At 42.7% G+C, this 27376-nt stretch overlaps 1 protein-coding gene across 1 annotated transcript; it reads right to left on the bottom strand.

Annotated features, from left to right (window-relative positions):
- Window positions 1-1571: 1571 nt before the first annotated feature.
- On the bottom strand, window positions 1572-26486 carry LOC125880646 (nuclear protein localization protein 4 homolog). Its single transcript, XM_049563300.1, is given in 18 exon segments — window positions 1572-6929; window positions 8468-8570; window positions 8934-9055; window positions 12274-12361; window positions 12512-12583; window positions 12816-12976; window positions 14736-14862; window positions 14952-15023; window positions 16540-16626; window positions 16818-16997; window positions 17400-17523; window positions 17605-17668; window positions 17671-17698; window positions 17823-17871; window positions 17947-18183; window positions 22917-23026; window positions 25482-25562; window positions 26292-26486. Coding segments are annotated over 18 exon segments (1881 nt in total). The 5' UTR covers window positions 26307-26486; the 3' UTR covers window positions 1572-6768.
- Window positions 26487-27376: the final 890 nt, after the last annotated feature.

Raw genomic sequence — 27376 nt, 5'->3', positions numbered from 1 at the left:
TCTATTGGTGCGTTCGTTTTGTACTCAGAGGTCGGAAATTCCCAGTTACCAGTCGCAAGTTTAAACTCGAACGCACCCTGAGATCGGATTTCCAACTCGGAAACTCGGAGCAACCGCATCAACCTGAATTCAAGATGGCTGCTGGTCACATACATAGTGAGTAAACACTCTGCTAAAGTACTGTTTAGAGCAATTTTATCTTATTTGTTTTACATTAGATCAGCCTCATCTGCGGCGATCATCAGTTGCAAAGTGCAAGGGCAACAAAGGCTTTCTTGCGGGCGTCCATGTTTTTTTTCTGACTTGTCCACCGTCATCAACTAGAATACAAAAACTGTTGTCAACTCGGAGGTGACGTCATTCCCACCTCCGACTTCCAACCTCCGAGTACAAAACGAACGCAGCATATGAATCAACTTGCAGTCTTGCCTGAACCTGATTTCCTGGTTCTTTCCCCCAAAAAAGGGGCGTGGCCGGTTCAGTTCAGTTCGCTTTTTTTCTGTCTCCACAGTGTAAAGTTGTGGATGGTCCCAACAGAAGCGATCCTTAGCGTCCCCATGTTTGGTCCCCCCTCTGTTGGGGTACCTAGCACACAGATCTGGTACTAAAAGGTGGAGCTAGAAACCCTGCAGTCTGATTGGTCAGTAGAGAACGCTCACTCTGGTTTTATGTAACCTCTGTTCATACATCAGTAAACTACAACTATAAAATGAAAGAGAAAAAAATCACTTCATTCACTGGGCCGACTGCCGGCAACTTTTAAGGTGGAACGTTAACTTGTAATGTTACTCAATGCATGAGTTGATGACGTGAATCCATCAGCACACCTTAAATTTCACTGTGACAACTTTGACCATCACTTTAGTTTTTATATGACACACACTTTTAGTAATGACTTTAAAAATATAGATTCATTTGGAGCGGATTATGTGAAGGTCATATATTCTAATCCTCACTTCCTGTGGGCTACAGCAACACTAAACCCCTGAGCTTGCCTGAGAAGGACTAAATGCACAAAGCTGCTATTTTGAAATATCCCATGGAGAGAGACTCTCACTGCAGCCTGTTCTATTTTGTTGTGAAAATGTGGGTGTGCAGCCTCGTTCTGTGGACGATAAACCAGGTGCAGACTTCCATCTGTGTCACCGCTGATGAGGAAATACAGCGAGTGCTGGACGGAGCAGTGAGTGACAACAACCCCGCCCACATTTAAGAGGACTGTCTGAACACACCGAGGGTCTAGGTACCATGTCTGAAGGCTTACTGCTGGTGGAAACGGGGCTTTTGTGTATCATGTGATACTAATGACGTTTTAACAGCACTAGATTTTAAGGAACATATTTTGGACATGTTTCAGGGTTTTTATGAAAATTTTTAAACAACAGCCAAAACAATTTAAATTCAAAACTTTTCCAAAACATTCTGTAATTCCAGACCATTTCCAGGCCTGGAAAACTGTTTTTCTAATTTCATAACTTTTCCAGGGATGTAAAGACAGTAGGAACCCTGCTTTGCTTCGATGTAATTTTCTGATTGAATCTAATCAGAGCGCCAACAAATCACACACAATATTTTCAGCAATAAGAATTCTTTGTAGTTGTTTTTTATTATTTTGTTTCAAATCCAGGTCAACAGCATACAACTCCCAGGGTCCTCAGTTAGCTCAGTGGAAAGTGAGGACCGGCTGTAACTCCAAGAGCATGCTTGCTCAGCAAACGGCCCCTGGATCAATACAAAAGGAAAAGGTCACTGCCGTCTGTTAGCATGACATCAGATAAATCGCTCTTGAGAATTCACACGGGGGCGAGAATGATATCACCGGGCAGAAAAAGAAAAAAACAAACTTTTTTTTTTCAAGCATTTTCAAATTAACCTACAACTAAAAATATATTCTCACTTCATCAATGGAATTACTGTCAAGCTCTTACGAAGAAGCACACGTCTCATAAATAGCAAATCTGCAGCCGACGACTCGCCCGCCGTTAACCCCGTCAACGACCCCGATGAAACAGAAGTCAGTGATTCGCTTCTGTCAGGTGGAACTTCCTTCTAGCGAAATGAAATTATTTCATGTAGCAGTGCACAAAGTTACGAGGAAAAAGTAAACATGAAAGTGGCGATAAAAGGTTTGAGAATGTTGTCATCAGTCAGCAGCGGACGCATCGAGGACGTCGATTTAAAGAGACTGAAAAACTGGATGAATCAGGATCATTCAAAATGTGTCGATATGAGTGCAGCTTGTTAGCTTTTTGTTTTAGCATGAGTGCGTTAGCTTCTGTCCTCAATTAGTCTTTTAAAAATCAGTTTTCAATTCAATTTATACGAGCACTAGAAAAACTGCAGATGCATTCAAGTCATGCAGGACACGACAAACACGACGTCTGTTAGCTTCAAAGCTACACTGTTGTTTTTTTCCATATTGTCTTTGGTGTGTCTATGTAGACACGTTTACCTCTGCAGGTGGATGAACCTTCATTCTGGCACCACCCATGCTTAACAACATCCGTCACAGCTGTGTACGGACAATATGTTTTGATTTTGCTGCATGTTAGAAATGTTATGAGCATTCGTGTGGAGCGGCTCGAAGCAACATTTTGTGGCCAGATGTTAATGATGTGCAACCAAAGCTGAACTTTATGACTCAAATGATCGCACAAGTTTTGGTCCCAATATTAGTCTCATGACAGAAAATCAAAAGGGAACATAAAAGTGATTAAAAAGAACCAGTTTTAATCAATGATCCCCAAACGCCTGCTGCTGACTGTGATGTGTTCAAGGGGAACTTTGGTACTTTTCAACCTGGAAATATTTTATCATGTTTTGTGTTTAAATCACTGATGAAGACAATGACTTTTCAAGGTGGTCCAGCACTGAGAGAGAGTGAAACAGGCTGCAATGTCACCACTCTGGGCATGTTCACACGGTCAACGTACGTCCACTAAAACTATTTTTGTCACTGACAGGCTCAGAAGTGTCTGACAACATTATGTAAAAGATCCCTACAGAGATAGAGCTGTTTGTTAAAGAGTAAGATCCTTTGTTTAACCAGTAACAACCTTTGAATCGACACCAAACCCACCAGACTCCATTTAAATCAACAGTAATTTTAATGTGTATAGATGCAGCATGTTTTCACATCTAACTGGGTGAATTAAAAGCGTGTTTCACTGATATAAAGAAGGTCCTCACATAAAACTAAGGCTCTCTATGCAGTAGAAACACACAATTTTGAAATTGGTGCTACATGACCAGAGAAAACAGGCTGTGGCAATAGCTTTAGCTCAAGAGGTAGAAAACCAACAAGTACCAGAATGCACAGCTCCACGTTAAGCTAAAATAGGTTTCTGAAAACATCTGAGGAGTGAAACAGGCGACGCAGTAACAGAGTCTTGGTTTACATTTGATCAGTGCTGCCTATCTCCCCTAAAGAGAGAGATGTAGGCGCTGGAGGGATGGAGGGAAGTTCACCATGAGGTGTGTTTTGGAGTCTGGCGAGTTTGGCAAGTGTCTATCTCTGTCCGATAATAATAATAATAAAAACACTAAATCTTTCAGTAGCAAAAACAAACACTTATCGTGGACGTTCACCGACGGTGTGAACAGGATCCGAGTGGTTAAACTGCAGACTGTTTCACTCTCACTCAAACTGGACAAATTTAAAAAACTGTTGTCTCCATTCGTCACTGAGACACAACAACATGGGAAACAGTGTCCAGGTTGAAAATGGCCAAAGCTGGCTTTTAAAGGGTTAATTCACAGAAATTATTTACAATAAAAACAAAACATTTCCTCACTAACCTCCGTTGGCATCTGCACATGGAAAAACTTTTACTCGTCTTTCTCTGAGAGTTCTGCCTCCTCTCACTGACAACTTTATGCCTACGAAAACTGCTGACTGTCAAATTTTCAAATGTCACATTGAAATAAGATTCCATTCACCTTCATTAAAACATTGAAACCACTGACCGGTGAAGTGTGTAACACTGATTATCTTGTTACAGTGCAACGTTCTGCTGGGAAATCTTTGGTCCTGGCGTTCATGTGGATGCAACTTGACACAACTCCGCTCATGGCAACAGCACTCAACAATGACAGTGGCCCCAGAAACGCGCCACCCCACACCATAACAACTATTAAGATTTGGCCCGAGGAACGTGACAAAGAGTTCAAGGCATCGACCTGGCCTCAAAATTCCCCAGACCCCAGTCTGATCAAGCATCTGTGGGACATGCTGGTACCTCAAGGACTCAAAGGATCCACCACTAACGCCCTGGTGCCAGACACCACAGCACACCTCAGAGGTCATGTGTCCATGCCTCGACAGGTCAGAGCCAAGTCCGATCCAACGAGGCCCCACCGTGGATTGGAGGTACCAGAACGTCCCATGAATGCTCGATCAGATCAGGATCTGGCGAATTTGGAGGCCACGTTGATGCCTTGAGCTCTTCATTATGTTCCTGGAGCCTGAACAGTTTTTGCAGTGTGGCATGGTGCATCATTCTGCCGGAGGGTCACAGCCATCGCCATGAGGGTGGTACTTTGTCTGAAGCATTTCCCACACATTGATATTTTTGTGGCAGGCTGCCACGATTGAAATACCTGCCGCCTCTATTTTTGGAGCTGGACTGTTAATTACGAGTGCTTTTGGAATTTACCAACCCCTGGGTTATTCATACATGCACACTGTCGCAGTGCAGAGGATACTCTGGGCACAGACGGAGCAGCAGAACGCCAGGCAGCAGCTGCTCCTCTCATCCTTCGATCTGCTCTGATCAATTATCAACCCTGCAGCTCAAACTCTGCAAACTGCTGCTGAGGAAAAAAAATACTCATAAAGAGTTCTGCCTGTGCTGCGTTCAGACCTGCAAGTCCCTCTGAATTTAAAGAGGGTCACAGACTGATACACAAGGACATAATCAAGACAAAAAAACATTGTTAGCTCCCATCAAACACAGATTCTAATTCTGTGGGAATCACTGTCTGTAACGGTGTTGGCTGGGTGGAGCGTGTCAAGTGCCATCTGCATTGATGCCAGGACCAAAGGTCTCCTAGCAGATCATCGTACTGTAACGAGGTGATCAACGTTATTCACCTCACGTCAATGTTTTGGATGATCAGTGAACCTCAGAGACGTATCAACAATTTGTTTGGCTAAATACAACGAGAGGTAAGTGAGAAAATGTTTTGTCTTATTTGTCATTTAGGTGAACTGACCCTTTAAGTGGCCTGTGTGCCTTTTTAGTGCCATCGTGGAGCGTTAAGTGCTTTTCACATTGTTTCCAGGCTCGGCTCCTTCCACACCACTGACAACTGTAGCTTCACAAAGTGGAAAAAACATCAACTGAACCTGCGTCCTGAACATCCTACGTGCCTCCCGTTGGAAGAAGCTCAGGTTTTTGTTGTTTTTTTTTTTTTTTGCTTGAAAGAACAGATAATAATAATCTGCAGAACCGAACACAGACGAGGCTCTCTTCATCGATCTGATCATCGTCATCCTGCTCATAGATGTAAAAGCACAAACATCAGAAGAGACGAGTGAAATGTTAGGCAGCTTTCTCTCCCCGTGGTGACCTGCGACCCCTCGCACTCTGAGCAGCAAAGTCTTTGAAGGCTGAGTGATGGAAAAACCCAGAGGGGCCCCATCGGTTACGGTCCGACTCCTTTGGACCGGCGCCAGCGAGAAAACAAAAGAACCACAGGTAGGGAGCGGCAGAGAGGAAAGTGGCGAGCACCAGTTGTTTCTAGAAGCACCTCACGGCTAATACAGTGCAGTCAGTAATAATAATGATGACGATGATGATGGTGATTGTGTCCTTGGGAGTTTTATCAGAGACAGAACATACAGCTGATAAAATAAGCTACATATTTTGCCTGCTCAAGTTCAAACCACCAAATCCAAAAGCTACAATTCCAACAAACCAGTGAAATATCTTTAGGAGCCACTTTGAGTCGGCGGGACGTCAGTCACCAACATGTTACTTCTGCAATCAGTGGAGGATGAGTTAGGGGTGAATAGCTTTTTGTGTTTCCAACTCTGCGGCTTATTCTTTAAAGTAATTTAATACTGAAAATATAAACTCTCTACTTAAGTGGAATTACTCTGCAGCTCTTAAGTGTTTTCAGGTCTGAGCTTTGACCAATGATTGTACTTTAAGGGGCTTGTCAAAGAGACCAGGACCTATAAAAACCTGACTGAGTAGAGTCCACGCTGAAGATTCAAAATTTTAAGGTATCGCTACAATCAGATAAAAAAAAAGAAGAAGCTTAATTAAATAACAGTATCATTCCTCAAATGTATTTATACACAGCAAGATTTTCCAGAAGACGTTGTGAGAGTGAGAGGGGCACTGATGTGAGACGACATCCAAACACTCGAGTCTTTGCTGCTGTCTTGAGTCGCAGCAGGATTTATCTGAGGGGCTGATTATTCAGGGGGGGGGGGGGGCTGTGGGTGTGAGGGGAAAGTGCTTTACCTTAACGAACCCCGCCACTCACCAGAGCCGCTGTGAGGAGGGATACAAAGAACACAGTCTGTTTGATTTTATTTACTCATTGGATTCGATGTAAACGAGTGCATCCCTTTCACGCCGAACAGCAGCCTGTGAGATGGGAAGGCTTCAAAGTGAGGCGATAAGAAAACACAAAAAAAGGGGGGCATCCAAATCTCGCAGCTGATCCTGGTGCAGCGATGTCATTGGCGAGTTAAGAGGAGGGCTGGGCAGGATGAGATCTGGGCGGGGCATGGAGGCAGAGGGCTTTTTTTTTTTTTTAACTGCGCGGCAGGCTGCACATTTCACAGTGCTCTGTGCCAGGCTGGTTCATGAAGGTGCAGTGGAGGCAGGACCACATGGCTGAGGAGGAGGCAGGGAGCGAGGGGCCGCCCATGGCCCCGTAACCCTGAGAGCTGGAGGGCTGCCCGCCCACTGTACCTACGGGGACAGGAGATGGATGGCAGGATGTAACTAAATCATCTATTCATTAATTTCTCAGTGTGCTGATCACTCTTGTATAAAATGGTAAAATACTGTCAAACATTGCCCACCAGTTGCCAGAGTCAATGGTAACTCAAAATTGTCTGTTCTGTCCAACCAACTAGGCCCATTAGTTTTTCAGGTTTTTGGTCATAAACAACAAATTAGATGTGGCTCTGAAAGGCCACAAACTGACATGACTTGATCTGACAGTAAAACTCTTTATGTCAAAGTGCTGCTGCAGTTTGATCGTTTCAAATCTCCAAATCCCAAAGACAATCAATTATGATTTTCAACTGAGAAAACAGCAAATCCTTTAGCTAGCAGGCTAACCTTAGCTCTGTTTACAATTAGCTTGTTAGCTGCCTCTGCATCACTCTTGGCTGGTAGAAAATGCTTTGTACCATTACATCATTTATTGTTGGCTAAATCAACATTGATTACCATGACACATAAGTTAGTATGAGTCATCATGTTAGCTGGGGAAGTAATTTGCAAGCTAGCTAACACAGTGATTACATTGGAAATCAAGCTAAGGTTCTCCAGCTAGCAGCAGCCAAGCTACACTGCACTGATCTGTCACTGGTGGATTTGTAATATGTAGATGATAAAACCAGCCATTTTACCAGCCGGATCAACTCTGGACTCTGGATTAATTAAATCACGTTAATCATTTAAGTATTTTGCCACATTAGCAAGCTAACAAGTCATCTGTGTTAGCAAGTAAGCTAAAATTAGCAAGCTCAAACCACAATATCAGAACATATTCCACATGTCAGTGTTTCCTCTAATGTTACAATTTCTTTTTAGCACTGCAGGGCACTGAGTTTGAGGGCGTTACTGTTTGTCAGACCACAAATGAAACAAAAATAAGTGACCTAGCACAGCCTGCGGACCCTCCACCTCACTCCCTGCCTCTAAGACATGGGAGCTCGGACATTAGCCACAGTAGCAGCTCATATTTAGCCAGCACGGACCCCAACCCCGGGGTTCACAGCAGGCTGGTGGCCAATGGCAGCGCTGAGTCTCACCCGTGTAACAGCAGCAACAGAAAGTTTGCTGATCCCCTGCGCTCACTCTTGCTTTGGCTGAATCTGAGCTGCTACAGGGCACCAAGTGAATCTGTCTCTACCAGTTCGCTGCTGCAAAATGTATATTCCAGAAACGCAGCAGGTGTGGACTTGTGTTGGGTGCCAATCTTTTGTTCACTTGTAAAATTTTCACAGAAAATTAGTCCTGAGTCTTTTTCAAAGAAATCAGTCCACAGGCTGTGAGAGGCAACCAAGAAAGTCAGGGAAGGTCTCAGTTTTAAAGGTTACATTACAACCTGGTCACCCAATAGAGATGGCAACGATGAAAACATTTAAAAAGTTGCATAGCAAAACTTTAAACAATTGATAACTTATCTGCTACTCAATTTATCAAGAAAATTATTTTGACACGAGTGCACAAACTAATCTAAGATCAGGCCAGGTAAAACTGAGCATGTGACTTACTGCACAGCTGCTCGATGGTGGCCCACTGCTCCGACTTCTTCCAGGTCTGTGCCAGATCCTCATTAGAAGTCCTCACTGCATCTAGTAGCAACCCAATGCTGTCCTGCAAACACAAACACAAACTCTCATCTATCCATGAGACGACGACAGGTTCAGGAAACTAAAAACACACCACCAGCTTGTTGTTTTTAACGTCTGGATTTTATCGAAAGCATATCATATAAAGCAAATCTGATCAAGCAGTTCAGAATCATCTTAACACAGAAAAATCATTCTCTTAAATCAGAGACGCCTTTGATCGTCATCATGGGCCACGGCCCGGTTTGAAAATCTACCAGCATGAACAAAGGGCCCGAGTGAAAACATCCTCACACCAGTAACAATCTCCAGACTGGAGAGGAATGTGGCCTTATTCTAACCCATTGTAGGCAACACAAATGGAAAACAAATGGAGGTATCGACTTACTCTCAGTGGCATGACTTCATTGGTGACGAGAAAGAGGAGCAGATGGAAGTCTGATACGATGTCCAGGAATGCTGTGGAGGTGCACTGGGACAGGTATGTTGCTAAACTGTGGAAATCCTGCGGACACACAAACAGCGAAAAACAAGATGTAAAACCTCCTCTGACCTCCTGAGGTCATGGAAACTAGAGGGTCACCTTAATTCTCTCAGCTGCTAAGCTGTGACCGACTGATCATGTCAAGTTAAAATACAGGCAGAGATAAAGGTTGAAGTGGACTGACAGGAAAAACAACAGCTTCAGGAACCTTCATCATGTGGCTGATTTAACTCTGAGGTTCTTGCTTTTGCAGCTTAGATGCTCATTAGTTTCACATTCCTATTGACTCCAATTATCTAAAATATCTGACGATTATTTTAAAGGGAAACTGTCAATGCATGCACTGAAGCTGAGCCTTCACATGTTACCTTACACTGATTCCATCACGTGTCCAGTACAGAGGTAGATTTAGTATGTGTTACTGCAAACTCAACTCCAGTCAGAGCGTAAGATAGTCATCAATCCATCCAAGATTCAGCAGGTTTTTGTTAACTCAAAGGATAACTGGACCACATTCTCTCATGTTTTCATGTGTAAGTGACTGATGGGAAGTTGGTTCAGAACACTACAATATCAACTGCAATGTCACCACTCTGGGAATGTTCGCACTGTCAATATACGTCCACTAAAGTGCAGGTTTTTGCCAGACAGAGTCAGTTTGTTTTTACAAGTGTGTGAGCACTAGGGTTTGGTACTGTGCTCTGTACTCTTAAGGGTACTGACTGAAATACATCGGCACTATCGAGCACCAATGTACATCAAATCAATTGGTGCCAGATTCCTGTACCTGAGAACGAACCTGGGTGAGAGCACTGGGTTCAGAAAGGATGCGCCCCAAGTGCTGCCCATAAAACTCCGTGGCCAGATTCACAGCTTCGGGGCACTTTGCTGCAGAGACAATGAAGTCCCGAGAAGCTGCTAGGCTCAAAGAAGCACCCCGAAGTCATCTATGGAGCTTTGTCAGCTTCCCAGCAAGCTGAAACCTTTGCTCTCGCTCTATCTGGCCCATTTTATTAAAGAAACAGCCCAGAACTGCTGTTTGAGGTTGTGATTTTTAAATAATGCACGTATTCCACATATTTGTCAGTTGTGTGTAAACAGAGTGACAGACAGAAGCAGACACAAACACACACAAGCAACAGACAGGCAGACAGTTGCTCTTCGTGTGATTAGAAGGGAGCAGAGGAGCATGAACCACCAGCTTCTGTCAAAGCCCAGCCAGAACCTGATTTGAGCCCAAGCCCCAACATATATATATATTTTATGTTAAAACAGTCTTACAAGCGAATGACGGACGCGACTCCTCGCACCACTTCACCTTCTTCTCCTCCTCCTGTTAATTCAAACGTCTGTTCTTGGCTCTGCATTTTGTGCACAACACATTTGGCAGAACAGTCTGCCCCCCTCAGTGTTTCTCTGTCTTTGGAGTGCCCACGGCAGGCCATGGCAATGTGACGCGCAGATGATGATCACTGCTCGCTGCTGCACATTACGCACATCTCTCCCAGAGCTGGAGAGGCAGACGCAAACACTGCCCCTCTATCTCCCTCTTTCTTTCCCTGTTGATACAGTTCAATGTAACTCCTGCCATGTACTCCTGCCCAAACCTGGCAGGTCGGGTTTGGCTCAATCTGGCTCGGGCAGAGAATCAAAGCTTTATCAGGGATCCTTTCCATAATGTCGTCAGACACTTATGATAACAATCAGAGTCTGTCAGCGACAAAAACGAACACTTTTGGTGGACGTAAATTGATGGTGCGTACACGCCCAGAGTGGTTAATCTGCAGCCTTTCCCACCACTGCCGGCTGCAAAGCTCTGTCTTAACACTAAACTATATTTAAATAACAAAATCCATATTTATTATCGTTTTATCTCTTTACCAAGACTGCTTCAATCAGAGATGAGAAAGTTAAAAATAGTCAAGTCAGGATTTATTTCTAGAGCACATTTAAAACGACGGCAGTCGACCAAAGTGCTGCACATGAGTGGGTACAGAGTTAAAACAACATCAATAATAAAAATAGTATAGATGTAGAAAACAATGATAAGAAAACAGAGCAAACATTAAAATAGCAATTAAAAAAACAAAAAAAAACAAGATCATCGTGCTCAGGCTGAATAATACGCCAGGTGGAAGAGAAAGGTTTTTAGGGAGGATTTAAAAGTCTCTAGGGACTGGGAAGATGGAATGTGAAGGGGGAGGCTGTTCCAGAGCCTGGGGGCAGCCGCTGCGAAGGCTCTGTCACCTCGAGACTTTAGTCTGGTTTTTGGCACCACCAACATTAGTTGGTCCGAAGACCTTAAGGGTCTGGTTGGGATGTGGCGCAAAAGGAGCTCAGAGAGGTACAGAGGGGCCAGACCGTTGAGGGCTTTAAAAACAATTAAAAGAAGTTTAAAATCAATATGAAAATGGACCGGGAGCCAGTGGAGGGAGGCTAAAACTGGCATGATGTGGTCATGCTTTTTCTTCCCTGTGAGGAGGCGAGCAGCAGCGTTCTGGACGAGCTGTAGACGGTTGAGTGAGGACTGATCCAGGCCAACATAAAGGGAGTTACAATAGTCTAATCTGGTGGTTATGAAGCCATGGATCAACCTTTCAAAGTCTGCAGCTGAGAAATAGGGCTTGGTTTTGAAGACATAGCTGGAAAACGCTAGTTTTGACAACAACACTGATCTGATTGTCAAACTTGAATTGGCTATCAAAAACCACCCCGAGATTCTTTACAGAGGAACAGATATGTTGGTGTTCAGGGGGCCCAGGAAATCTGCGGAGCTGCGTGGGGACATGTGGCCTCCAAAACAGGATAACCTCTGTCTTGGACTCATTAAGATTTAAGAAATTAGAGCTCAACCAAGATTTGACATCACTCAAACAATCCAGTAGAGGTTGCATTGCATCCTTGTTTAAAGACCTTAGTGGCAGTTAAATCTGGACGTCGTCAGCAAAACAATGGAGAGAAATCTCGTGCTTTCTAAAAACATCACCTAGGGGGAGCATATACAACAAGAAAAGAACAGGGCCCAAGATGGAGCCTTGGGGGACTCTGTGGGTCAGTGGGGCTGCAGCAGAGGAAAAGTGACCTAACTGCACAGAAAAAGTCTGATCTGTCAGATAAGACCTGAACCAGCTATGGGCGGAGCCTGTAATGCCCACGGACTGCTCAAGGCGGTGTAGCAAGATCGCGTGGTCAACTGCATCGAAGTAAAAATAAACACAAGTTTATCCAAAAGTGACTCACCTCGTCTCTCCCAGGATATCACGGTTCTCAATGGGGAAGCGTTGTGTGGAGGTGAAGGTAAACTGGGGGTCCTTTGGAAAAGTGGTGGTTATCTGTACAAGAAAAAACAGGGAATTATCTTTCTAAAAAGCAGTGACAGTACATTGTACTACTAAGAAAAGGTGCTGCGTTAAAGAGGTCTCTTAATACAAAAATAAAAAATACACACACACCTGCTGACCGTAGAAAATAACAATACTCACATCTATGATAAGGTACTCCACGGGAAGAGGCCGAGCTAGAAACGTGACATCATTTCCAAACTTGTCTTTGTCCTTTAGGATAGAAGGAGGAAAAAATTATCAGCATCTGGATGAAGCGACTCATAGAGCCTGGCCCACACAGCAAAGTATCTGGATGTCATTATTCTGATTATGAGACAAACAGTCCAATCATACGTGTAATGCTTGGTCACTGTGTCTTCTCAGAAACATGAACCATACACCATTAGAAATATTATGTTTAGTTACATGTCAATATAATTTGCTGCTACATGTGAGGTCGTACCTTGAAGAAGACGTCTGGTACGTACTGCTCAGGGCTGGACTCTTTCACGTAGCCCAGCTCAGGAGCATCTTTGCAGGGCAGTAGGCACTCGTCTCTCACCAAAGCCATGCACTGATTGGACACCTGATATCCTTCAAAGTGCACCTGGTTATCTGGACCACCTGCACAGGGACAGACACACGTGTTCATGTGTTGGATGAAGAATAATCACATTCACTGCTGACTGAATTAGCCGCTGATTAGAGCTACATTAAACACATTTGAATCAATATCACTGACATTTTATCAGACTTTTATAACACTCATGATGAAGGATGTCATGAGAACAGATACTTTGGTACCAAGTCGATGCCAAAAGTCTGAAAATGTGACGTTACTCATTTTTCTCCAGTACTGTAGGAACCAGGGATACAATTCTTCTGGCGTTCTAGTCCTCTAAAACAAAAACATGTAGAGGACAGCGACAGGTGCAGCTGCAGCAACAGCTCTGCTTCCACTTGTCGAAAAAAAAAGTGCATTTTCCTTGTTAATTCTTTGCAATTAAAGCGCAACATATTTACACTCTGCTACAAATGGCAGCAGTGTGACGAGGTGCTGAGGATCTATTCTGCACTGAGCGCTGCACAAAATTTTCAACTTTAGGTAAAACACTGCGCTCGTTACTGTCACTTACAAACATTTACAAACAGCCTACCACAAAGACCAACGGTCACATCTTAAGACCCAGACACACCAAACGGACATCAAGGAACCAATGGCGATGAAGGCCGACTGCTGCATCGCCTTACGTGGCCTGTGACTTGGCCAAAAAGTCGTACATGAAGACACCACAAAGACTACAGCTGACGGCCAATAACACAAACAATTAATTACTTATTATTCTGCTAAAAAGCTCAAAGGCTAAAAAAATAATGTTACGTAATATAACAAGTTGGTTTCGATGTCAACACCTCTTGATTTTATCAGTTTGTTTACGCTCCTCACTTTTGTTTCTCTACTCATGTGCTGAGCTGAACGGACAATCAGAGACAATCAACATTAATTTGATTTTATGTGCCCCGTAAGTATCTGCAATACAAAAAAACCCACCGTGACTGAACGTAAAAGTCATTTGAAATACCAACAAAGAAGTCATGCTCACCACTATTTCATTATTTAACTCTTATTATGTCAGTGTGCTTCCTGTCCGTCTAAAGACTCTTCAGCTCAGCACATGAAACTCATTTGCAAACAGGCCGCGTCTTTTTCACTGAGGAGAGTGAAACAGATGGATTTTGCAGCGCTGGCATTAGATGTATAGCTATGACGTCAGCTTTGGCTGCCGGTGCCTCATTAATGCAAATGACAGTGATGAGGTCACTGCTGTGTTTTGTGCTCTCTTGGAACGAATATACGAGGAGGTCGCGAGGTTGTGAAGGAGGGAAAGTGTAAACACTTGGCCTCGATCCCACAGACCAAACAGAGAGTCTCAGAGAGCATCTGGTTCCTATTAGACTGCTGCTCAAAATTACTTCATACAACATGTAGATACACGAGGGGAATAAAAAAAGTACTTATCATGACACCTCTCAGGCCGGAGCTGCACTTGAAAGACATTCAGTCATTTGCAACTAAGTTCAGCACGCCCAGATCCCACCAAAACATCTGAAGGTATGGCTGTACTGAACGCCTGTGGTGTCTGGTGGCATTTTTGGCAATGCCTCCAATGACATGATGGGTATTGAATAAAGTACTCTACTGGTACCATTATCACTTTAAGGGGATTGGTTACGTACTATCATAACTTTTATATATGACACCAAGTCCTATGTCATATAATCATATTTTATCAGGAGAGTGGACTTTTGTTTTTAAAGAGTAGTAGAGTTCATATTAACCTAGATTTATTCACACCTCAGTTTAGTCTGAACAAAAACGTACCTGTTGCCACCACGGTCACAAATTTGGAGCCAAAATGGCCGTCTCTAGAGAGTCTGCAAGGGTTTGAATGTAGATTCTGGAAGTATCCCGCTGTAATGCACTCCTCTGCGCTCAGGTAGTGAGAGTCCTGACAGCAGATGGGACAACGTTAAGACACAGAAGAAAGCAGAATGATAGTCTGATGAACAGGTCATCTGTGAGTGAGCTGCTCCTCACATTGTTTCTCGTGTAGCGGACGGTGCCTATCCTCGTATCCTCAGAGAGCAGGTCAGTGAAGATCCAGCCCACCTGAAGACAAATGCCAACATGTCAGTTTACATCTTTTAAAATATGTCTTCTATGATAGTGAAGTTAAAATCTTTGGGTTTTGGTCGGACAAAATAAAACACTGGAATTTGTCATCTTGGGTTTTGGAAGTCTTTATGGACTTATTTCACTATTTTCTGACATTTTAAGGACCAAATCATTAATCTGACAATAATCAATAATTGTTAGTCACAGTTAAAAATTTGGAGTAAAATGACCTTAATTCAAACATCACAAAGAAGAAGAAGGGATGCACCGACTTACATCAGTTACCAGTCAATATTTGCCTTGTTGACTGCCATCGACCTATCAGCAGATAAGATAACATTCGCCGATGGCAGTTGCTTTTTGTTTTTTTGCTGTGTCACATCAACATTGCCCAGGCTACAAAACAGGGCTTGAGACTAACGGTGTCCTGGAGACAACAGACAATGTGTTGAGATGAAGCAGGATAAAGAGAGATCTTTCCCGGGATAATAATGAACAAGAGGACACAATAAAATCCCTATCGTTGCATCATGAACAATAAATCTGTGTAGACATCAGCAGGAGGAGAGCTCGTTAATGTTGGCTGTTAGCAGACAGTGACCAGAACTAACGACTAACGGAGGTTGCAATGAGTTACATTATGATGCGTTCAAGCTCTATTCAGTAAATATCAGTATTGGACAAAGTTAAATTAGAAAGTTATCATAATGTGCTCAAACGTCATCTTGTGAAATTTAGTTTTTGCAGAAGAAAACCTGAAAAAATGCAGGTGATTGAAGGAGAAATGTGTTGATGTTTTCACAATATAAAATATATATTAGAAAAGGAATTATAATATATCATACAGACAGTAAAAAAGGCTTTGGACGCATTATAAGAAGGTGATATAATTAAGGTTGTTTTATGAATTTGTGCTCATTCAAAGGTAATGTAACAAAGGCTGAATGACTTTAAAGCAGTTCAGCTATTTTCTCAAATGTAGATTTCTTATTTTCCCTGGCATGAAAAGGGAAATAACAACAAAAACAACAAAACATTGATATTGGCTATCGGCCAAACTGTTATTTTAAACATCTGTCGACCAGAATTTCCCAATTGTTGCTTCACAAAGGAGAACACAAACAAAAACATATAACCAAGATCAGGAAGAGTTTGTGTTGTTCACACATGGCACCACCAGCATCATTCGTGTCTCTTTTTCTATCCTGGTGTAAATATGGTTATTTCCATCGACCACAAAGACCACACTTTATTTAGCAAAGCGAGCTGCTTCACACTGAACGAGCTAATTCTTTGACGATCTCAAATCTATTCCCGTGCCAAAAGCATAAAGCAGAAACACCTTGACAGAGAAGTAAAAATCCGCCCTGATCCTCGAGTTCAAAGTTTGTCACGCTGCTGGAGTGCAAACTGTCAGGATTCAGTGTGAAAGCAAGGTAAGAAACAGCTTTGCCTCGAGGTAATCAGGAGGCTCAGCATCAAACAGAGAAAGCAAGAAAAGACAGCCAACCTTGCAGAGGCCCAGTTTGGCAGCGATTTCATCCACAGCTGCAGCTTTAGGATCGTCCACCAGCTCCAGGCTGTTCTGAGTGGCGTTCTGAAACACAGCAGGGACCAAGAGTTACCATCAAATTAAAACAAGAGGAGTTACTACAACTTTAATGAGGACGTTGATGGAAGGACAATTAAAGTACACGAAACATACTGTACCAAGATAATGAACAAAGACACTCAAATTAAGTGGAGGAGTCGAGTCAGACAGTGATGTATTCAGAGTGAATCCCTCACCTGTGGCGGCTCGTAGATGGCAGCCACCTCAGCTCTGATACCCAGAGGGATGTCTTTGTGCTCAGTGTACCTGCCATACAAGAATCCCATTCTCTGACTGCCCGTCTTCCTCCAGAAGTCCAGGAAGCGGTCAGCGATGGTGTGGTTCTCAAACATGATGTTGTCCACATGTCTGTATTTCTGGGAGAGGAACACATGAAGAAGCATTCATGCAACAGGTTTTGGGGATTCACGAGTGCATTTTTAGACGACACATGAATAGAGGACTGACTTCTTTCTTTAAGCATGGGACGGTTGTGGCTTAAGAGTCCACATATCACAGGGCCGGTGGTGTGATCTACAGCGCTTCCTGTCAGCATGTCAAAGAGTCCTTGAGTAAGACACTGAACCCCAAAAGCTCTAAAGGTAATTTGTAACGACAACTGTGTCCACAGCTGCTGCCTGCAGGTTCATCTGACCCCTTTATGTTGTATGGTTACATGGATTTATCACTTTCTACCCTCCATCTGATTTTTACATGTCATTATAGTCACTTGATTGCAAACAAGCTTTTACCTCAGACATACAGGTTTGGTCACATACCTGTCTGTTCAGTGTGATGGCACTGGGCTGGCACTTGGTGCAGATCCCCTCTGGCCAGGGAGGGTGACCCTCACAGCCCGACTTGATCTTACAGCTGATGTTCTCCAAAGCTGCAAACTTCCCTCTGCGGGACATCAACACTGTGTTATCATCTGACTAGAATTTCAACATGTGTATTTCCACTGAAGACATTAAAGCTTCTCACTTATCAGCTCCACCGGTCAGCTTCCGAAGATATGCGTGGAATGACATGTGCTTCACTGGCGGTCGAGGTGATTCAGGTAGTCTTCGTCAAAAGGCTGACGAAAATAAAAGAAGCCACTTTGAATAAATAACATCAGAATAAATTTGTCTCTCATCAGGGACGCTGTTATTACAGCCCATCAGGTTTAAAGAACAAACCACAGGAATGAATTCTCTCACCTCTAATGGTACACAGTGCACACATTTTCCAAGGGCACCATGGCGACATCTGAAACAGAGCAGAGTTATGAGGTGTCTGACATTTGTATTCAGTTTGCATGTTTGCAGTCGGTCTCGTTCTTACAGCTGTGGATCTTTGTTCCTGTAGATCTTGCCGTCTTGCTTGGTCAGATACTGATCAATCTCGTCCTCCTGGACCTGGGGTGCTGAGAAGGACCGGGGGATCATGGAGGACGAAGAGGAGGATGAGGAGGATGAGACAGATGGTAGGGATGAAGATGAGTGTGGAGTGGCAGTGTCCATCACCTCCCCAGAGGAGGAAGAGGATCCTGACGGGAACAGATACAGCATGTCGCCATGCCTGCAAAGAAGATAAGAAAAAACAAATGACGTGGTGCTCAGTAATAATATTGACTGTAAAATGATCTGTTTTCTATTTTGTGTGATATCCCATGGTTCTCACAGGTTTTCTTTTTCCCAGAAGTTTCACAGCTTTACCACAAATATTTCCTGCGTTAAGATAAACTTCTTGCAATCAATGAGTGTTTGTGAACATGCTTGAGTATCATTTTTTGTGTGAATGGCACTCTGTGTTAAGTGGATTTCTATTTCTTTAAGAAGTATTTTACCACTGGAAAGATGTCCTTTTGATAAAGCTGGGCTGTCTCTGCAGTAGAAGAAGGCAAGAAACTTTTGAAATTGGTGTTACATGACCAGAGAAATCAGAGAAAAAGGGGCTGTGGCATTTGCTTTTGCTCAAGAGGTTGAAATCCTACAACAACAAGAATGCACAGCGCCACACCGGGCCAATAAACTCTGCCGCTGGTGGGTGACATGATGCAAACTCTTCCGTTTGACACAATGTTGGCCGGCTGGTAACAAACAATTAGGGATGCACGATAACTTTTCTTTTAAACTGATACCGATAACTTTCAGCTCCTAAAGGCGATACCGATAACTGATAACCGATAACACACACACATTTACATTATATATATATATATATATATATATATATATATATATATATATATACACACACATACACATATACATATATATATATATACACATATACATATACATATATATATATATATATATATATATATATGTATATGTATATATATACCTAAGATCATGACATCAATACTATGAACAAAACCAAAACAGTTTTGACTCTTTAAATGAAGAGATATTTATTTTTTCCAATGAAAAACTATTGGCAAGCATCTCAAACATTTTCGAAAAGATATCAAACAAAAAAACTATTTGATGTCTCAAATGAACATCAATTTAAATAAGGTGCATTACTTACTGATATAAAAATAAAGGCCCCTTGAACTGATGCAAATACATGCATTGGGATTACAAACTGAAAAAAGTTCATTCCAGAAGGTCAAAAAATAAATATATATAGAAAATGATTGCACTGAACAAGTTAGACTTGTCTATGTAAACAAACTGAAAAAGTACATTCCATAGTAACAAAAAATAAGTTTAAAGAATTTTGGCTTATGGTTCCATTCAAATGAATACATTTTCACTAAGGTAAATGGGGTTCAGTTGTTCTTTTATCTCATATTAGGAAAGAGAGACAGAGACACAGAGTCTGTGTGTTTGAGATAGTGTTGTCCAAAATTGGGACCCACGGTACGATACCAGTGACAGTATCACAGTTCTGAGTAGTATCACGATACCACAGCAAAAATGAGGCAGATGTGCCTTTTGTCATTTATAAAAAGATAAATCACTTTTCTATAATACATCACTGATACTTCAATGGAATAAATTACTTATTGACTTATTCATACTTCAAAAACATCATCAATAAGTGATTAACATAGGGGGGATCAAAATAAAATAAATAAATAAAATAAAAATCAACCAGCCCCCCTCCTCCCCTGACAAGTCCCTTCATAAGTAACGAACAGTCCCTAAAGTTTCTCCTCTGATACGCCACATGCCGCCATGGCTCAGCTATTCAGGTACTTTTGGGCAGTCATGACAACAAGTTATTCACCTGGAGCCAGACTTCTTCGCTGTTATAATACGCCGCCGTATTTGACAGGAATACGTTCTCCTGTGCGTGTCTGTGACCCCCGTTCGACCCACAACCGGCAGGATTCGCCGTTACTCTTTATCACCACACTGCCGACATTTTACTGAGTCCGTCACCGTTATCAAAACACGCCGCTATTATTCGGCTTTGCTTTTCACTTATTCCACCGAATACAGAATATATGGGTTTTTTTTGCTGTACGCGGCCGAATATATTCGGTCCATCCTAAATAAGGAGCCTTCCACTCCCCACTCCCCTCACCGCTGCTCTCCTCACTATACTGGCTGCTGCGCTGTGCAAGTGCACAGATGTCTCAGAGTGGTGGTGCATTTGCAAAAATGTTTTGAAGGAGCAGCAGCGGCGGCAATAATTTAGCAGCGGTGACACGCCATTGCTAAATGAATGTAGCGGAAACACACTCATATGTACTGTGGAGTTTTAGTGCCGTGGTCAACCGTTGGTACCAGTATACCGTACAAAGTGTGAGAGAGTGCGCACCTGTGTGTGTGTGTGTGTGTGTGTGTGTGTGTGTGTGTGTGTGTGAAAGAGAGAGAGTGTGCGCGTCTGTGTGAAATTATGACCGAGTTAACGAGCTGTTTTCCGACATGAAGGGGTATTCTTGAATTTTCGCAGTCAGAAAGAGTTTTTCTGATTATGCTGGCATCACCTGAAGTCAGCCGTGCTGACAAAATTATATATGTTATCGGGGCTATTCGTCATGATATCGGACTTATCGGAATGACGTAATAATTCATGTTATCGGCCCGATAGTTATCGTGCACCCCTACAAACAATCTCATCTTACAGTTTAACAGTAAGCTAAAATATGTTTCTGAAAACATTTGAGGTGAGAAATAGACAGTGCAGTAACAGAATTTTGGTTTCTATTTGATCAACACTGCCTATTTTTATCTTTTGATTGGATGTCTGTCTGAGTTTGACGGAGAGAAGGGCAGGTCTGTCCCTTGATCTGCTTCTATACTCTGTGTCTGCTGTGGCAGGCATACAAAAATGCAGAAGTACAGCCTGACAACAGCCCGGGAGAGCCAGCGAAACACCACTGGATGACCTGTTTTGCCTCATCCGACAGAGTTTTGCTCAAAGGGGAGCAGGGAGATCGAGACAGTTAGTTCGAGAGAAGTTTACCACAGTTCAATAAAGGCTCGGACATACTTTCCACATGTCGTGGTGGTCGGCTGAGAGCTGTGGTCACGTGGATGTGCAGCCGGTTCTATTCATAGTGCAACTGATGGTCCACTTCAGCCCCAGCAGTAAACAAGAGGAGTAAGAGGTGAGCTTACCGTCCTCCTACAGCTGACATCAGGTGAAGGTGAAATTAAGCGATGCTGTTTGGTCTGGAGTGAATGTCTCTCAAATATCCAACTTGAAACTAACTTCACTCAATGAAGAGGCTGCTGCTGGTTTAAAAAGCAGTAGTTTGGACTGGAGTGGAGTGTGGAGCAAGAGACTGGAGCATGCACAGTCACTGCACCTGCAAGGCCTCGAGTCTGAGCGGTCACAAAAAACAGGCTGCACAAGGACGTCTGCGCTAGGGCTGTCAACCTTCCCCCAAAATCAGATTCGAATTTTTAATGTTTTTTATGTTAAAAATTCGAATAATATTCAAATTATTCCTTGGTATAGGCTATAGCCTAGGCCCACCACCACATTTTTATATTTTGCATCACATGCAAAAGTGAGTGTCTCTGGCTTGTCAGTGCAGCAGTGTCAGTACCAACACAGCTGCGCAGCTGGAGGCGTGTTGCTCCTCCTCACTTCAAGTCGCTGTCATTAACTTTTAACCAGCAAAAGCAGCAGTGCCGCAACATTGTAGGAATTTATGAAAGACCTTGTGAACATTTCAATAGTTACAACAGCGAAACTATACCAAATCATCCATTTGCAAAGTCTCACACAGTTCATGTAGTACAATCCAAGTCTCATTTATCCAATCATATGCTCAGTAAAGAACAGAGAGCTCCACTTGAGCAGTGTTCAAATGCATGCATGTATCCAGGCACACTACTAGTCTGTCCTTGAGCCTGTTTGTATTGATGCATTTTAAATCGTAATGTTTTGGTGGAAATGTGTTTGTGAAGTACTGAGCACACGACAGGATAAATGAGACTTGGATTATACTGCACGAGTTGTGTGAAGGTTTTTAAACACAACACGTGGTATGCTACTGATATACAAATGGTCATGTGGCAGGTTAAGCCTCCTTTAGATCACATCTCTGGTCATACTGTGCACCTATTTAACAATAAAATAAATAAATAAATAAATAAAAATCCCATCATGTTTTCTTCCTGTAAAATAAAAATATGATGTATGCTAACGTAAACTAGCACCAACCAATGTCAACCAATGATATCATGACATGTTGGACACACAGCGCTAGGGTTCATTAGTTAGCTAACTAATAGCAAGATAATCAGTGTGTCTTCATTTCTCCAAAATACCGTGGTTAAAGGCCCGCTGGCTTGACAAAAGTGGTATCTGTGACAGTTCCAGATTAGGCACAACACTTTTTACAGTGTACTGCTTCAGCAACTAACATTACATGGAGCATACGATGGGATGTGTCTCTCTCTCTCTCCCTGATGGTTACGACTATGTCATCGGTGTTACGCCATCGGGCCTGAATGTTATGAAACGCACACTTATCAACAATCAAATCAAAACTCTCCCAACCGTGTTTCCTGCATGCCTCTCCTGTTTCGCTCGTACATGTGTCAAGATACTGAAACTAGATACTCATAACTAATTGTTTTATGGTACACTTTGCTGCATGTTGTCCCCCTGCTCTCTCTCTTCCTATTTCACACTGTCCTGTCCATTAAAGGCAAAAAGCCCCCTCCCAAAAAAAATCTTTAAAAAAAAATAGTTGTTCTATTAAGAACTTTTCTGCACAAACATTCTCATTGATTAGATTTTCAAAACATATCTACAGGTGTCTTTCAATGACTCACAGAATTCAATTTGACTGAGGGACAAATTGTAAAATCTAGACACTGTGTACTTTTACTTACTTGATCTTAAGCAGGCTCAGGGTTTTGTTCTGGGAGAGGATCTCTCCGGTCTTGTTGCGGTTCAGGTAAATAGAAAACCCATTGGAATTGAACCCAAACTCTTTGGCCACCTGAGAGAGAGATAATACCATGTGCTGATTATGATAACATCGTGTCATATGACCTGAAATAAAAATACTGCCAGCTTCCAACACCAGGAAATGTCTCAGAATATTTGCTCTAGGAAACCATTCAAGTCAACACGTGCCAATGAAAAAGGTGCATGTGTAAAGGGTGTCCACTCGTCAAACAATGCCAGGCACCCTACAGAGGCAGATTAGCACAGAGCCTCTTAGAACGAGAGAAAGTCCGCTTGTAGAAACACCTCTTAAGGTCATCACAGAGTGAGCCAAACTAAGCTATTAAGAGCACTCTGAGCTGGGCGGCCAGCAGAGTATCCCATGGCACTTTAATCATCACATCACGTATCAGGCAGACAATCAGCCTGATGCTGCTCATCGACCTGTATCTCATCACTTGAAATGTATTTTCGACAACCATTAGTGAACTTTTGTACTGTTTACGTGAGAGCAGAATGATTATCTTGGCAGAAAAACTGAACTCATGAGGACACTTCATACAGGAAAAAAAACAAAGATAGCTGCACTGACCCTGTGACATCTCAACCAACCAGACACCATCTACCAGTGGTTTTAATTTATCTTTAAGGTCAGTGTTGGTAAAACTAAGCAGGGATCATTTCACTCAAGCCACACAAAACAACACAGTGTAAGATATTTTACTGTATGCCAGGGGAAACTGCATCCTGTATGAGACAGAACATCACTTTGAGCTCCTTTTATTCCGTCTCAGCTGCAGATATAAAACCTTCAGGACTCAGACTGTCTCTGCACTGTCTGCCTCACGCCCATGGTTTTCTGTTCCACCTTCGCTGGCTGCACATCGGCAACTACTCCCTACATTGATCTGCAGGCTACACCATCCTGCCTTCACACGGAAACATACATTTTTAATGAGGTGCTGCAATGCTCCACTGTGACTGGTTTGCTGGAACACAGCTCTATTTTAGGTCTTTCAAATGCACTGATTCAAATGTATTTGTAATTATTATTGTGGGCTTGAAATCAAAAGCTAAACACAATTGTTCTTACAAACACATCAACATTCAGGACCAAATTATCTTTGTTCTGTGTTTATCTTCCCTGTAGTGTCTGGGTCGTGACTTGATAAGCGGCTGTGATGACAAGTAAGCAAAGCAATGCATTCACGACATTCACTGAACACAAATCTCTTTTCGGCAAGCGACATGTTAATAATGGAAGCCAACGGAGCACACAGGAGCGCTGCAGGACTGACCTGCTCTGGTAGTTTCTGCACAGCTTCTTACATAAATGAACAATGAGCAGGCACAAAAGCCAGAGAAACACAAGGGTACTTTGTGACAACAGTGCATACTCTGGCACTGGCATTGCTGGGGAGGAGGTAAACTTAAAGGTGAAGTGTGTAAGATTTAGGATGGTTTGGTGGCGTCTAGCAGTGAATTACAGACTGCAATCAGCTGAAACATCTCCGGTTAGAATTCCTTCAGTGTTCAGGAGCTGAATTACCCACAAAGGTCTCTTTCCTCTCCACTACAAACAGAACCAGGGATTTAAACCAGTAAAAACACTAAATAAAGCAGTGTCATGTCACTAATCAGTGTATCTCTGATGCTGTTTGGTATCTCAGAGACAGGCGGCTCACCTATTTTCTCTGATAACTTAAAAACCAAACTTTCAGGAGGTTTCTAGCATGAGCCGCATCACCCACAGAGGTCTCTTCCTCTCCAAAACAAATGGAACCAGTAATTAAACCTGGTAAGAACACTGACAAAAGCAATTTCACCTTACAAATAAGTGTATCTCTGATGCTGTTTGGCATGTTGGTATGGGCGGCTCGTCCACCACCTGCTCATATGTGCTCACCTTTATTCTCTCATAACTTAAGACCCCGACGCTCAGGAGGTTTTTACATAGAACCAAATTATTTGCAGAGCTCGTTTCCTCTCCAAAGCACACAGACTAGGTGAATTAAAAAATGCAAAAACATTAAATAAATAAGTTTCACGTGCAAACCGGTGTAACTCAGGCGCTGATTGTTGCAGATGGGCTTCTAACTACTTATCAAGAGCCTGCATTTGGTTTGTCCGTTCTGGGCTACCATAGAGACGTGGCAGTGCAACATTGCAATCTCCATAAACAAGGACCTGCTCCCTATGTAGATATTAGCAGCTCATTCTCTGGTAACAAATACACAACAATTCTTATTTTCAGGTGAATTATACAATAAAGAAAACGTATTTTTATATTTCATTTCATGTCTGCCAACAGATCCCCCTAAATCCTCCACACTGGGTCTTTAATATATTTAATGTACATGTTGTACCCTTGCAAGTACAGGTGTGTGTCCTGCAGAAACTGCCCCCGAAATTCAGGGTGTGAGGAGGACTGACGTGATCACATATGAGGTGTACAATAATAACAGGCATGTGTCCATTTGACTTGAAAACTGTTATACACACTTTACCTTCTTTAAAAAAGCAGCAGCTGTCTCCCTCTTGGTAGAAGGAATTTTCTTCATCCCATCTGGGGATTGTACCCTGACGATCTAAAAAAAGACAAAGACATGAACTGTGTTCAGTGTTGGATGTTACCTCAAACAACTGGCATGCAAGGCTCCATTGTTAACTGCCTACAAACAAAAATACTGTGGACCTAACTCAGTTTAAATAGGACTTTGCAACACCTGTCAGACAAAGCAAGAGCGCTTGTCCCCCTCTTTACAGTGGTGTCAGTGTCAGGATATTATGACAACGATGACAGTGCAAAAAAGTAATGTTAACGTTAGCCTGAGAGCTTCTACTTTTCAACAGAGCTTTTATATTGAGACAATAAGATGTCGACTTTAAACCAGACAATATAAACTGAAGCTGTCGGGGTGAGGGGGGTTTATACACAGCCAACAAACTATCATTTTTAATGAATCAACAACAACCTGGCTTCCATTAAACCCACCGAGAATATTCCGGCTAATGTTTGGCTAATGAGCTTAGCATGCTAATCAATGCTCGGGACATGTTTATTCCCGGAGTTGTGCCGGTTGTGAGGCTCTCACGTTAAACAAAGATGCCTCTTTTTATTCAGATGTCGTCAGCTAGCCACAGAGCTAAGATTAGCCGGTTAGCTCAACAGGCCCCAGTCACTCTGTGCTAATGATAGCCGTTAGCTACCAAGCTAATTCTGCTGCCTCATCACTCCGGACTTCGGCTAACAAGCTAGCTAACGTTAGCCGAGTCGACCCCTCTGTGCCGTTACCACAGCCCGCCGGTATACTCACAATGTTATCTGCCATGTTGCTCCCGGTGGATTTCGCTGTGGTAGTACGGAGACACTAAATATAAATTTCACGTAGCGTTTCTCTGTGTCAACGAAACTCCATCCCACAACTCAAACACCGGGTGTTGCAGACATTAGTAACCGACCGTTTCCCACCGGTCCCACACCGAAGCGACCACGGCCGAAACAAGCGGTTTTAAGCTGAAAAGGCGCGTTCCTCTTTCTTTAAATGCGGCGGTGTACCACAACTACAGTGCAGTGGACACAAACATTAGAGGATGTAAAATAATATTAATATATGCAGGGCAGGCTTGTTTAGCAGCCAGGCAGAGCGGACAACTGTGCGGAATATTCACGAATAACGTTACTCCATAACCGGGCCGGACCGAGCACATACAGCTGCCCGGCAAGCTGCCTCTGCCCCCCCCCCACAATTATTATTATTATTATTATTATTATTATTATTATTTAGTTTGTAGAATTTTATTGACTACAAATAAAGTAGAACTACTGTGAAATCAACACTAATAAACATCTTAGCTATAACAATAATGATAAATAACGATTAAAATAACAACAACAAGCATGGCTGAAAGAAAAATAATCAGACTCTGCGGTGGTTCCACAAAGAGGAGCAGCTTCAGTAGTGTGGAATTAACTGTGGCGTCCTGAATGTTTTACCTCTCAGACTCTTTTAGTGACTTAGCGCTCAGAGGGAACTCATTCAGTGGCTCCTCTGGCAGCAGCACAGCGTCTCTCCCTCTCCTCTCTCACCGTGTTGTCAAGTGATTTTGTCAGAAACCTTTGGTGATGTAAACCTACATGAATAAACTCCATATATGTGACTGTGTGATAGTTGTGGTGTCATGACAGCCTGTCACAGGTTACAGCCTGATGGTTAGAGGAGAAATGAGCATAAAGGTCCAGGTGGGAAAAAACAACTCAATCATTTAGGATTTCACTAAAAGAAGGAAATCAGCTGTTGATTTATATAGATAGATCCCAGGGGACATTTTTTGTATTTGGGAGCTGTTTAAATGTGTAATTAGTGGTAGATTTGATTTAGTTTTTACTGAATATCTGAAT

The sequence above is a fragment of the Epinephelus fuscoguttatus genome, linkage group LG20, assembly GCF_011397635.1.
Source record: "Epinephelus fuscoguttatus linkage group LG20, E.fuscoguttatus.final_Chr_v1".
NCBI lineage: Eukaryota > Metazoa > Chordata > Actinopteri > Perciformes > Serranidae > Epinephelus > Epinephelus fuscoguttatus.
The sequence above is the reverse complement of the archived record's forward strand: the minus strand, read 5'-3'. Positions and strand labels throughout refer to the sequence as shown.